This window comes from Stegastes partitus, unplaced genomic scaffold (assembly GCF_000690725.1).
Source record: "Stegastes partitus isolate 25-593 unplaced genomic scaffold, Stegastes_partitus-1.0.2 Scaffold74, whole genome shotgun sequence".
Taxonomy (NCBI): domain Eukaryota; kingdom Metazoa; phylum Chordata; class Actinopteri; family Pomacentridae; genus Stegastes; species Stegastes partitus.
This window is the reverse complement of record NW_007577805.1, coordinates 315,709-329,386: the sequence shown is the minus strand read 5'-3', so window position 1 is coordinate 329,386 and position 13,678 is coordinate 315,709. Positions and strand designations below refer to the sequence as shown.

The 13,678-nt window shown below is 41.3% G+C and overlaps 1 protein-coding gene across 2 annotated transcripts in view; it reads left to right on the top strand.

The window, feature by feature from the left end:
- Positions 1 to 5,127: 5,127 nt before the first annotated feature.
- Positions 5,128 to 13,678, top strand: part of pawr (PRKC, apoptosis, WT1, regulator) — a 76,136-nt gene continuing 67,585 nt past the window's right edge. For both annotated transcript variants that reach the window (XM_008276469.1, XM_008276468.1), the window contains exons 1-2: positions 5,128 to 5,208; positions 5,470 to 6,143. In XM_008276469.1, coding sequence (XP_008274691.1) covers positions 5,586 to 6,143 — 558 coding nt within the window. In that variant the 5' untranslated portion in view covers positions 5,128 to 5,208; positions 5,470 to 5,585. The remainder of the gene's footprint in view (positions 5,209 to 5,469; positions 6,144 to 13,678) is intronic.

The window sequence follows — 13,678 nt, the reverse complement described above, 5'->3', positions numbered from 1 at the left end:
TCACCAGTGGGATGTGGATGGGTGTCACATTTTTACATCTTCATAGCAAAAAAAAAAGCCCCACTGGTCTGCTAACATGCTGACAGCTTCCTCCTGAATGTATCTAAATATCAGTGATAAACTACCCTGAAAGTCAGAGCACCCTTGGGAGCCAGCGAGAGGCACACAAATCTAGGTTTGCACCCTTCAGCGCAGTTAAGTTATGGCGCTATTATCGTGGCATGAAATTAGCTTTCTGACAGTAAGCTCCTATAGCAGGTTTAAATCACAGCGTGGGGAGAAAACCTGGGCTCGTACACTCCCGTAATAGCAGAAAGCGCGGGGATTGAATATCCCTGGAATGCCACGCAGAGTTATTACAATGGAGCTTCGCATCAGCACACAGCAGTGACTTGCAGATTGTTAAATTAATCGCACGGGAGAAGCTCCAGAAGGAGGTTAAAATGATTTGTTTTTAGAAACACAGTTGAACAGTTCCACTCAGAGGAAAAGCCGATGTACTGTGTTGTAATCAACTGTGGAGCTTCCTGTCTGATCAGACGAGCTTCTTGTTGGGACGGAAATCCTTTATCTTGGAAATTTGTCATCCGCCATGATTTCGTAAAGCTGTAAATGTGGCTCTAGAACGTTCCTCTGACCATCCTTAAGTCATTATTAGTAGAAATTAAATGTATTTGTGAAGTGCTTTTCAAAAAGAGTCAAATTTGAGGCCAACCAGAACTTCACACACAAAGGTTTCTGAGATGTCAAACATGTCTTCATGCACAACAAATACTATATTATATATTATCATTATTATCTTTTCCTATGTCTTATACCTGTTACTTGCAGTAGTGGAAAGTTTAATCACTGTAAGTAAATGTGCTGTACTTTTACATTTTTGAGCTACTTATACTTATAATTGTACTCCTCTAGAGTTCAAGATGTGAATATTGTACTTTGATAACTTTAGTTACTTTGCGGATTTGGTTTAAAAATACAAAATATCATTAACAAATGAATTAATATCATACATTAATATAAACGTTTATTGATCCCTAAGGGGAAAGTCACCAATCTACCTGCAGATAAACTATAGAAGTAGTCAAATCCCAAACAATAAATAGCGATGAACACATGAATGCATGAGAAACTATGAACCAAACATGTACAATATACTGAAACATGCCATCCTGTATGATGGGCACTTTTACAATGTGATGCTAATACTTTAGCACTTCAGTCATGTATCGATCTAAATGCATGACTTTTACTTGTAACTTGACAAATGTCTTCATTGTCCACAAGATGCTCCTGAGCAAAACGCTTAATCATAAATTTGCTCACGTTTCTTGTCCTAATTGCTTCCTTTATAATGTCTGAGCACACCATGTGGAGATCTGAGTTTTTGTGTGTCTTTGATAAGTGTGTTGTTGTGTATTTGCTTGTGTGTTGTGGGCTGCAAGTTCTTTTCAGGCTGGGCGGGACTGTTGGACAGGAGAGGACTCGTTCACTCTCCTTCGCACCTGAGGCTCATTGATAATCAGTGCTGGATAAAGCCTGCCTCCACCTGTGGAGTGACGCCTCCCAGACCCAGCCTTCTGCAGCCAAGCCCCAGCCTCAGCAGTTTTGCTTCCCGCTCCCTTTAGAAACCTCCCCTGGAAAACCCTCCCTCACTCAGCTACCCTCACGTGCTTCCCAGTGTCCACCGCTTTCCTGCAGCCACCAATAAATCCTTTTTGCTTCTACCCTAACCCCTCTGTTGCATTTTTGGATCCCGCCCAGACTGAAACCCTGACACACTACACAGTATAATGCATTTACTTTTAATTTTATTTCCATAGGTTTTAAACTTCTGTGAGGTTTTAACGTCAATGCAATGACCCCATAAAGCTAAAGTTTCTTTTGCAACACTTTGTCTAAATGCACCTGCAGATTTCAAACATAACACTTACCTGTTACTTGTAACAGAGCAGTTCTACTCTGTGTTTGTGGTCCTTTGACTTATTTACTAGATCTTCCTCTAACTCTGGTTGCTTGACAATGTGCAGGCTACCAGCTGTTGATCTTACATTTGAAGAAATAGAATCCGATTAGCATTACCACATTGCTGCCCTTTATGGCAGTGCAATCCTGTGAACTTTGATTAATTCCCCCTCAGGGATCAGTGAAGTATTTCTGATTGTGACTAATAATAATAATAGCTCCATCGTCGGTAAACTTCCGTGAGCTGCTCTGGTTTTGTGTTCTTAAGAATTTCAAAGGTGAAGTGTGTGTCATCCATGTGAAGGGCCTGGACTCAAAGTGTTTTATGAACTACAGTTAAAGCTTTGTGGTTGTGTTTCTCAGACAATCAGTCGAGTTGCAGTTCACATCCACGTCTGTCCCGACTTGACCTTTGTCCGTTTGGAGATGAAAAGTCATGACTTCATTGTTTTGGATATTAGTTTAAAACTTGGTCATACTTAGAGTGTGAGTTCTTGAGCAAAAAATGGTTCACAAGGTGATCTTTCATATAGGAATCTAGTGAACATTTGTGCCAGATTTGAAGGTTACTGGTCTAGAATAGGGCTGCAGGGTGGCGCAGTTGGTAGCACTGTTGCCTCGCAGCAAGAAGGTTGCCGGTTCACATCCCGGTGGGGGCACCGGAATATTTCTGCGTGGAGTTTGCATGTTCTCATGGGTTCTCTCCGGGTTCTCCGGCTTCCTCCCACACAGTCCAAAAACATGTTGAGGTTAATTGGTGATTCTAAATTGTCCGTAGGTGTGAATGTGAGTGTGCTTGGTTGTCTGTCTCTAAGTGTAGCCCTGTGATAGACTGGTGACCTGTCCAGGGTGTCCCCTGCCTTCACCCTAAGTCGGCTGGGATAGACTCCAGCCCCCCCGCGACCCTAGTGAAGATTAAGCGGTGTGTAGATAATGGATGGATGGATGGAATGAGAGAATAGCAGGAATGAGACATATGGACAGACCTGAAAACTCTCTGGACTCAGAGGCATGAAAACTGAATGCCGAAACTAAAAGTTGTGCAAGGAGATGTCAACACTCACTCGTTCGTCACATTTCTCGTCAACTGCATCATTGTAATATAAAATAAATAAACTTGTCAGTCTTCTTGTGTCACCCTCAGCCTGCCCTTCAGCTCGACTGTACATCAGCGTGTCGCCATGTAGACACGAACGAGGAAGTTCTCCCCTGATCAGAGCTGAGTCATCCAGCGCCTGAGGGAGTCTGTGGGATCGGCGTGGGAGAGCTCAATCGCTGACAAATGCTCCTCCGCTGAAATGTTGCACCCCAACTGTGCAATTATCAAAGGCCCATTGAAGGCTAGAAACGAGTGACATTGTGCCGTCGATGTAAGTCGAGACCTTGAAGGTGCACGGCGACTTTTAAAAACACTTACGACCGGCTGATGGAATAAATTTCACGGCTTTCAAGGTCTTCGGCTCTCAAACTTCTGGCAAACTCTAAGAGTAAAAGAAAAGTGTCACTCCAAAGGTGGAAATAAGCCAATGTCTGCATCATTGGGAACATTTCTGAATAATTCAGTCTGAATTAATGTGACATGTCGACATGACATTCCTTCATAAGAGAGGCTGACATCATGCTGCACATTTTACAAGGACACCACAGTTGTCACACGCCCATGTTGGGCTGCAGCTATTCTTATACTTCAGTTTTTATTACGCAGTTATTTAAAATGTCAAGAATAATCAGATATTCCTTTCACAGGAAGAAAGTGGTTTCATCCCACATTTAGTAATATTATTAATGGTAACCATTTTATTGCACCTTTCCAAAACTTGTAAAATGAGCTTCATACAAAGCAACTTTTTCTTTTTTTCTTTCTTTTTAATAAGGAATAATAGAACAAAGTGAATAAAGACTGGGTATACAGGGTCAGATTTTGAACACGATAAAGTAAAATCATCATGTTTAGAGTTGACTGAAAATATCTGACTTTCACTATTACATGCTCAATATTAATATTTTATCTAAGATATCATATTTGAGTTTTAATTGCCTTTGAACTATCTTTCCAAATCTGTATTGGTTTCCATAACTGTACTTATATTTGTTTTTTTTTAAATAAAATCTGTCCATATTTAGATGAGACGTTTCACCTTTACAGTACCGATAGGAATATTATATAAATCAATGACACATGAAATTTCAGAAACAATATGATCGCCACATAAGATTTTCAAACGAGCAATAACTTATTATAGGAATGTATAAATATATATACATATATAAAATACATATGAGATACTTGAGGTACAAAAATTATATCAAAAGTACTTTAAAATATTGAAAATGTCTGTAGAAATGGCCACAGTCAGTGTTTAGAACATTTGTCCCTCCGCTTTTTGCATTAGTGAGCCAAAAACTTACAGGAATATGATGATAAAACATAATAATTCCAAAGAACAACATCGTATCACCATAAATTCATCATTATCTTCATGAAAATATCTCAAAAGAACTATAAAATACGTCTTTACAAAAGGCCAGAAGTGTAGAATTTGGGCTTAAGTAAGGAAACATCTCTCTCAATATTTAGAACACATGCATTTGTCCTGTTAATGAAAACCCAGCCCTTTATATTACCTACAGGGAACATTATACTACATTATTAACCTATGAAATTACAGAAATATTATGATTAAAATGCAATAATTTAATAAAAATCTTATGACAATATATTCATCATTATCTTTAACTTGAAAGGCCCTATGTAGGGATAATAATAAATAGGAAAAGTTGATGTAGAGGAGAATAAATATTTGAAAGCAATACAGAATGTTACTTCACTATATTCCATGTAAAATGTTGTTTTTCCTTATATAAATAGGCATTTCCACTATAAATAGATGCAGAAATGGCACACATTGTTCCATAAGAATTCACCAGAATACAGGAAATGAGGTGTTTGAGGATCCCCCCGCGCCCTTAATGTTCAAAGGAAACCCACGCCCCTGAGCTTCACCAGAAACCACCTGCTGAAAGCCCAGAGGAGCCCTACTGCAGCCGCTCCACGCTCTGGGAGGGCTCGGGTTGGACTTCGGCTCTAGTCGGAAGCGTTCGTGTGCATTCGGGCTCTGCCGGTGTGCCAGAGGGCAGAGCGAGCCGAGCAGCTCCCAGCAGCGCCATTCATCTGAACGGACCGCGGGCACACCTGGTCGCACCGAGGAGAGCGAGTTCGGCGACTGAAACAGCTCCACACAGGTGAGTTTCTGCCTGAATTTGCAACTTTACTGCTCTCTCGTCAACTTTTGCTCACTTTTGAGTTTGTTTTATTGGAGGAGAAACTTGTATTTCTACAGAAACGGACAGTTTAAGCATTTAAGCTAGCAGCAAACTAACTTTTTAATAACGCGCGCGACGTTAGAAATACAAAACAACAAAAAAAGCAGCTTTTAGGTTTGAAAAAAAAGGAAAAAAGTTTATCGTGAAGTTGACTTTATTTCCCCTTCTACCTGTCAACAGCTCCCGGGTTAATCACTTGAGGAATGTGGTGCCATTAGGTCGGTAGCCGAGAGCTGGAAATTCACATTAGCCTCAACTTTTAAGTTAAATTTCTTTACAAGCGAGCAGAAGGGATCATGGCTACGGGAGGATTTAAATCAAACGCCACGACAGACTTTTTGGAGGAGTGGAAGGCAAAACGGGAGAAAATGAGAGCCAAAATGCTGGGGGACATTGCCGCAGCCACTGGTGCTCCCTTGGGTGCCACAAACACAAACAGCAGCAGCAGCAGCAGCCGCCACGCCGCTCCTCCGGGCACCGAGTTCACCAACAACGGCAACCCGGACCGAGGCGCCCCCGCCGGGAACTGCCACCCCTCCGCCTACTCGGTGGCTCGGTCCCCCTCCGGCTCGGCTCTGAAGAGACCCGAGGAGGAAACGCACCACCCCGTGTCACCCACAGGCACCCCGGGGGGCAACCTGAAGAAGGCCCCGCCTCAGACGGACAAGGCTCAGTCCCCGGACACCAGCCCCATGGCCTGCAACGACAGCGACAAGGAGAGTCCGTCACCCAGCAAGGGCAAGGAGAAGAAGAGCAGCGGCCCCAGTGCCAGGAAGGGCAAAGGACAGATCGAGAAGAGGAAGCTCAGAGAGAAGAGGAGGTCGACAGGTGTTGTCAGCATACCGTCCAATGAGGTGAGTCAGTCCTGCTGGTGTTTCATGTCGTTTAGGTGAATCCCCCTGCAGGAAAAAGCACCTTTTCCTCTTGGCTGGGTGTCCACAGGGAGGTCAGAGGTTACTGTCAGATCCAGCAAAACTTTAAGTCAGCAGGATTATTTATGCTGCTCAGGGGTTTGACTCATCCATGCTGCTGTCACAAAATAGGATAATATGGAGTCCCATGTTGGGATGGAGGAGGCTGTCAAAAAAGCCTGTCACAAGTGTTTTGTCTTCTGAGTTATGCTGAATTTTAAAGTCTGAAGTTAAGCTCTCTTTGTGTTTTTGAACTTTTTAGTTAATATAGACAGTCTAAAGATCGATTCAGGTGTATACAGAGGGCAGCAGCTGTTAATCAGTCTGCTAGATTTTCACAAAATGTCAACAAACATCACTTTCTGGAGTCGGTGAGACATGTTTAAGTGGCTTGTTTTGTCTAACTAGTAGTCCAAAACCTTTTGTTTGTTAAAATAACAATTAGTCATGGCCATAGCACCATGGCTAATGTGTGCTCAAGCGAAGTTAAGTAAATAGCCCCCCCACCCCTCTTTTTTATCCTGTTTCCGAGCAGTTGACCAGCTTTCTATTAAATATTAAGTTGTCCAAATACGTAGAGGTTTCACAGAGGCAAGGCAAGCATGTCTGAGTATATTTACTGCTGCCACAGCAATTTAAAGTGCTTTACATAGTGCAATAAAATATGTAAAAGAAAGAAGAGCTGCTTAAAATGTTAGAATTCAAATGGAATTAATAAAAAAAGTCAGCATGTAATGAAAGTGCAGACGACGTTACTAAAAGTGCAGAGAAGTTTAAACTAGAATTCATAGCACAGGTCAAGGGTTTTCTTTGGTAGGTGACAAATTAAGATTGTTATTAAATGTGGAAATGGACGGACGTTAACTTTTAGGGGTTAGTTTCTGCTGCTCTGTGCTGTTTTGTATTCTTTGGCTGTTTTCAACATTGTGCCGAAAAAGTGCGCTCGCTTCAACGTATTACTTGTGGGCTTCAGTGTTTGTTGTAATTCCATGAATAATTTAAGTCAGAGAACAGAAAAGAACAGCACTTGTTTTCCACAAGTCTCCAAATTCCTCCCATACATGTGTCTGGTTTAATCGACCCCTCTGTGGCGAAAGAAATGAAAGCAGCTCTCAGATGGTGGAGGGGAGACGTGGAGGGAGGGAGGGACGGAGAGTTGTCGGCTGGTGGAGATGTGTGTGTGTGTGTTGGAAGGCGGTGTTGTACGTTCATTGTTATTGAATTTAAATCATGTCACACTCCTGGCTAATTCCTGTGGTTCAGACACATGCAGGAACTCTGATATGAAGCCGTGCCAGGCAACACTGAGCCAGCGCTGTGTGTGATTATGTACACACAGTCTTTGAAAGCATTTAAGTTATATCAAAATGGTGGGAGTGCATGCTTTATTTTTTTGCAGAGGTGGTGATGGGATGCCTTTCGAAGTGCTCCGTAACCACCCTGTTTCCTATATCCCTTTCTCTCACTTATTTGACAGCCACCCAGAACTTTGTGCCCTCAGGGCAGCAGAAGTTTGGAGTTTGACCAGTCTGTCAGTTGGCGCTCCACATCCTGTTATTAGGTGCTCAGCAGTGCCGAGCAAAGCCGTTTGAAAACTGGTCACAAGCCAGGCTGTAATGCAGGGCTTCAGCACTCCGGTCTGTGCCAGATATGTGAGATTGAGCCCATAGGCCGCTGATTATGTAGTAAAGTGGGTGAACAGACTATTATTGGGGAAGGTGGGAGGTAATCTAATGAGGTGGTGAGCTGATTTGTGTGAGTGAAGCAGAAAGAAAGAACCGCAAGTCTCTGATCCCGATTGAGGTCTGAGTACAGTTTGTAGAAGTGACCCTGAGTCAGCATCTTGTCTGTGTGATGTATTAAGTACATACTGGTGACAAGTTAAAGGAAAAACCTGAACCATTGACCCCTACAGTGAAGGAATCAGGTGGCTCTGTAATGCTGTGGGGGACATTAGGCTGGCAGGGTTTGGTTCCACTCGTGCCATTAGAGGGAGAGATCACTGCAAATCAATACAAAGCTGATCTGGGTGATTCCTGTTCTCCTGTGATGGGAGTGGTCTCTTCCTGGATAGCAGTGCCCCCATCCACAGGGCACACGGGGTCACTGAATCACATGCCTTCACAGTCACCAGATCTCAACACAAATGAGCACCTATGAGGGGTTTTGGATTAATGATTTAAATACCACCATCAGCAAAACACCAAATGGCGGAATATCTTTTGGAAGAAAGGTTTTCATCTCTCCACTGCACAGATTTGGCAAATCAATGCCAAGGAGGGGTGGGTGGCACATGCTGGCCCAACACCTTACTGAGACACTTTGTTAGCTTTTCCTTTAATTTGTCACTCATCTGTATGTTGCCTTTTACTATTCTGAGTATGATCACATCCAGGTTATGTTTTGTTTCCTGTAAATATTTGACAACCCTGAATCAAACCTATACCGACATTTCTCGAACTTGCAGATGAATAGATAACTCTAGATATCGGATCATTCTCAGCTATGTGTGCAGGCGACTTGAATAAAAACTGCTGCCCTTATCTTCCATTAGTGGTGAAAATTCTGGTTTCTGCAAGGCAGCCAGAGATCAACTTAATTTTGTCTTCAGCTATTGCATTAACTAAATTGATAAAGAAATGACAGATTTTCTGAAAGCAAACCAAACCTTCACCAAGGGAGACGATCAACACGTGTTCATCATGCCAACATCATTTTCATTTGACACTGAAGCTTTGGTGGAGCTTGCTAGCCGCAGTTCACTTAATGTTTTACACATTAATAAAAGCTGTTTTTAACTGCTGTGTCCGTCGATTCATAAATGCTGCCTGTTTTGTACATATCTTGTAGTAGCTAGGTAGATAGCTGTATAGTTCCTCTTGTGAAAAACACTCTCAAACTGACATACTAAACACGAAACCTATTTGAATTGCTGAAGAAACTGCAGTTCTGGATGATGAATGACTACGTCTAGAACCAGACTAAATTACAGCAGACCATCAAAATAGTTTTTGATTTTATTTTCCTAACACAGTATTGTCCTCCCTGTGAGGTTGCCAGGAAACTAACAAAGACTCCAGGAAGATTTTAGACAAGATGCAATCCAGTACATAAACACTTGTAAAAACCACAACATGTGGTTTTTACACTTCCGCTTGTTGTTTTTTTTGTTTTTTTTGTTGTTGTCTCGTCACCGAGCCAGGCTACCTGTTTACCTCTGTGTGCAGTTTGCGGTAAGCCGATGTAAATTTCTTTAGAGGACATAAATGATCTTCTGTGGTTTCATTTGGCAGCTGCATCAGTCATGCAAATTCCTAAATGGAAATAATTGTTCACATCTATAATACTGAAAAGTATGTTGGAGGAATGTATGGCATTTTACATCCCCTTTACAGTTTTTTGGCTGCTGTATGGTAGTTATGTAACAGAGTTCATATAGTACTTCTTTATTTTGTTCTCTAACTGAAATTTGAGAACAGAGACAAGCAGCTTTACAGTCTGCAACTAATTATTATTTTCATAATTAAGTAGCTTTTTGTAGCCACTGATAATAATGACAACTGAAACAGCTTCCCACAACCTCGAGGTTCTTTTGTTTTTTTTTTCTGACCAGCATTCCAAAACCTCAAAACCATGAAGCAGTTTGGAGATGACGGGGCCCCTGGGCACAAGATGTTTTAAAGGCCCCTCCTATAATTAACCCCAGTTTCTTGAAGGTGTCTAGATGGAGTCTTTGTTGTGAAGTCTTCAAAGTAAAGGTGTTTTTCCGAAGAACCTTTTAACAAGGCATTTTATTAGTCACATCATCACACAGTGGCTCTGGCGTTCCCCCTTAACAAATAACTAAAGGTATTTACTTGGCAATAATGTAAACCCTCATAACAAAAGCAAAAGCTCAAACGAGAAAATATTCACAATTATTAACTTTTAAATGATAAATTGATTAAAAATGGTTGTATTCTTCTGTTTATTGAACACTTGATTAACAATCAAAGCAATAATTTCTACGCAGTTTTACCCCCAGAGAAAATTTAGTGCTACAAAAAGAAAGTTTTGAGTTAATGCCATGTTTTTTTCTACCTCCTACTCCTGACACATTTGATCTATAACTGATGACATGTTGAGATTCTTTATTGTTTTGGCAACACATCAGTTTCCATTTAAAACTGTTTAGCCAACTATAGCCACTAGTACTAAATAGCAGCTCAAGTTTTCCAACTTTAATAAAGGAAGCTTTATGTCATGGTCTGAGATCCTACAAGCCTTAAAAATCTGACATAAAAACACCAAAACTGGTTGCGTAGCAAATGTATATTCCTTTTGTTAAATGTTTTTCCTTTCTCCTCCTGTTGCTTGTTAGAAGGACCAAACTATGCAAATGAAGACTCGCTCACACAAGCTGCCTTTGTGATGCGAATATGAGTGGACAGGTGTGAATAGAGATGCCTGGGATTATCTCCCCACTCGTTCTGTGCAGTATAATAGCTGTTGAGCGGGATTTCAGAGCATCTAGGGAACCCAATCTTCTGCCTGTTGAGGCTATAATGGCTCGATAAAGGCTTCCTGGTTTGCTGGAGAAAAGACACTTCTGCACAGCATCAATCAAAACCACCTCCTGCAATCCAGTAAGGTGTCTCCTTTCCCTCAACCTGCCCGCTGCCTCGGACTGGAGGGCATTGTTGTTGACCTTTGACCTGCTCACGACAGGCTTATGCAACACAGGAATGTGGAAACGAGGGAGTGTGTGTTCGGTGTTGAGTTCTCTCACATGAAAATGTTTGGGGTTGTGATGTAAGCGTGTTTCCCGTCGGTCACGCAGCATGCGGCCTCATGGTGATTCATGTCGCTCATTGTGCTGCCTTTTATAAAGTCTCTGAGTTATGAGGTTGTGGTCAGACGCTCCAGACGAGGAGTGTGAACTTTGTTTCATGTACATGGCTGGATCTATCCCGCTGAGGTTGCTGCTGACGGGGAGTGTGGAGTTCAGCAGCCACTCGCAGCTATTTGTCTGCAGCTTCACTCAAAAGGTCAACAGGTTCAACATGCAATACTGTGCTGAGTGCTCAGGCAGTTAACACCCTGAGGATAGGAGTATATGAGAGACAAGAGGGGGCCTTGTCTAAACCAGTCTTTTGTGGAACCTGAGGGTTGTTAATATACTTTCAGTTTCATAGAAACATATCTTAACCTCTTGAGTTCTGCTGCCTCACTGTTAGGTTGGGTTGTACCAAAAAGGGGTGTGACGATACACCAAAACCACCAAATTCACAATTTCGTATGTACCTTGGTACAAGAAAACAGAAGAAATGCAGAAAACAACATTTGTTATTTATCTTGGGGAGAAAAAAACAAACAACAAAACACAGTCCCATTGGCACAACTTTTCTTAAGCCACTGAAACGCTGGCATAGTGTCAGCAAGACAATCAAACAGATAGATGTCAGTAAGATGCTATAAATACCAGAAATCTCTGTTCAGACCTGCTGAGCTTTAGTTTAAGTTCCAGAGGAAACCTCAAAGTTTCAACAAGAAGATTAATTTTGGGGAAAAAAGTAGTAATATGGTTATTACAATGTTTGCAATATCCCAATTTGATGGAATTTTGCAGCCATTAAAAACTCAAATTTTCTATTTTAATATTTCACAATGTGTAAAGATAATATACGGTAGCTTCAGCTGAATGCTCAAACAAGCAGAAGTGTTTTAAGAAGCAACATTACACTTATATTTTACATGAAGTCGCAATTTATTTGCATTTTTATTACAATTCATTTTAAAAAATGAATAAAAATATTTGTTCTTTACGCTTCAAGTGTATGCTAAATTTTAATTTTCAAATCAACATATACATTGCTCTATTCCAATGTATGTAAATGTGTGTTAAGGGCAATGTGTCTCACATCATCACATCAGGTTGTTTTTTTTTTGCCTCATTTAGTTTTAGCATGAGCTCTTTCATTTGTTCTCTTAAAAAAGGAGCACACTGGCATTAATCATCAAATGCCTTCAATGCAAACACGCCTGCCTTGTTTGTTCCCCAATTTGTTTCTGCTCCGTTTTAGTCTGTGGTGAAGTTCAGTTAAGGGTGAAGTTGTATATTTGGACAAGGGCCATGTTGAGAGCAGAGTTTAGTTCCTTTAAAATCCAGTTTCACGCCAGTGCAGTTGCAGAGAATGCATAGTTGGATGCTTGTGAAATGGATGAAGATGCATGTGTTTTTTGCCTCAGTGCCAGATTTGTGTGGGGCTGTAACCAGTGACTCTGTTGATGAGTGATTAATCCGCTGATTATAACTGTGCAAATGCGTTCACATCTTCCTAGAGCAGGAGGCAAAGCCAGTAAATATCTTGCTTTACTTCCTGTATTACAAGGAAGAGCAGAAAATATTTACGTGAGAGCATAGAGCTGTCATCTTTTTGCTTGAAAAGTGACTTAGATATATGTAGATAAATTAACTGAAAACATTGTAATTGATTTTCTTTTGATGGACTGATTATTAATCATTGCAGCTCTGTTTGTGAGTGATTAAGTTCACGCCACTTCACCCCTGCTGCTGCTTTATCGACTGTGGCTGTAATTTTATGCGGTAAATTACCAACATATTTACTGTTCTGCCTCCTGGAGTCGTGGTGATGTTTTCAGTCGGCATTGTGAAAAGTAGATGCTACTTTCACAGCTTTAATAGCTTGTTTAAAGGTGTTAAAAATGTATTTTCAAGCTTTTGCTCAACACTGCAATTCTTTGAATGTTCAGCACGAAAAAGTTAGACTTGGTTTGAAGCTGCAAGAAACTGACAGTAGAAATGATAGTCTTCAGTAAGTTGCTCTCAATTCACGGCTGAACAAAAGAATGCAAGAATCTAAATTAGCATGGGGTGTACCGTATTTCGCTTGCTGTTAAAACCTTCTCCAAACAAGGTCACATCATCACAGTAAATACCTCAGGGATTTTATCATAGGCTTAGGTAAGCAAGGAGCTATTTAGGCAGGCCATTTTTTTTTCTTTCTTTTCACTTGTTGGTTGAACAACAGGAATGCTAAACTCTTTAATTAAAACACGTGTTTCTCAAAGTGCAGTTTCCCAAGCCAGAAGCACCAGTTCCCAAGAAGAACATTTTGTTTGGTTGACTTACTGGAGTGAACTCTGGATTGTTTATGGGAGCCACTGTCACTGGAAATCTTTCAAAGGAGTGACTGATTAAAAAAAGTGTCCCGGCAGAGCTGCTGTGTGAAATTTTAAGTGAATTCCAAAGAAGGGAGGGGGGGGAAAGGAAAGAAAAAGGAAGTGTTGCTTGCTTGCTTCTGCGAAGGAGTCTTTACCAGCTCGGCCCCTTTCCGCACAGGCACCTGGGGGTCTCTCAGCACCTCATAAAACATACAGCGCCCTGGTAATGGGCTGTGACACGTGGTTTTGTTCAGTTTGTAGGATTGTTACATAAACGCTCGTTCCCATTAGAGTAACCCCTGACCAGGTGAGCA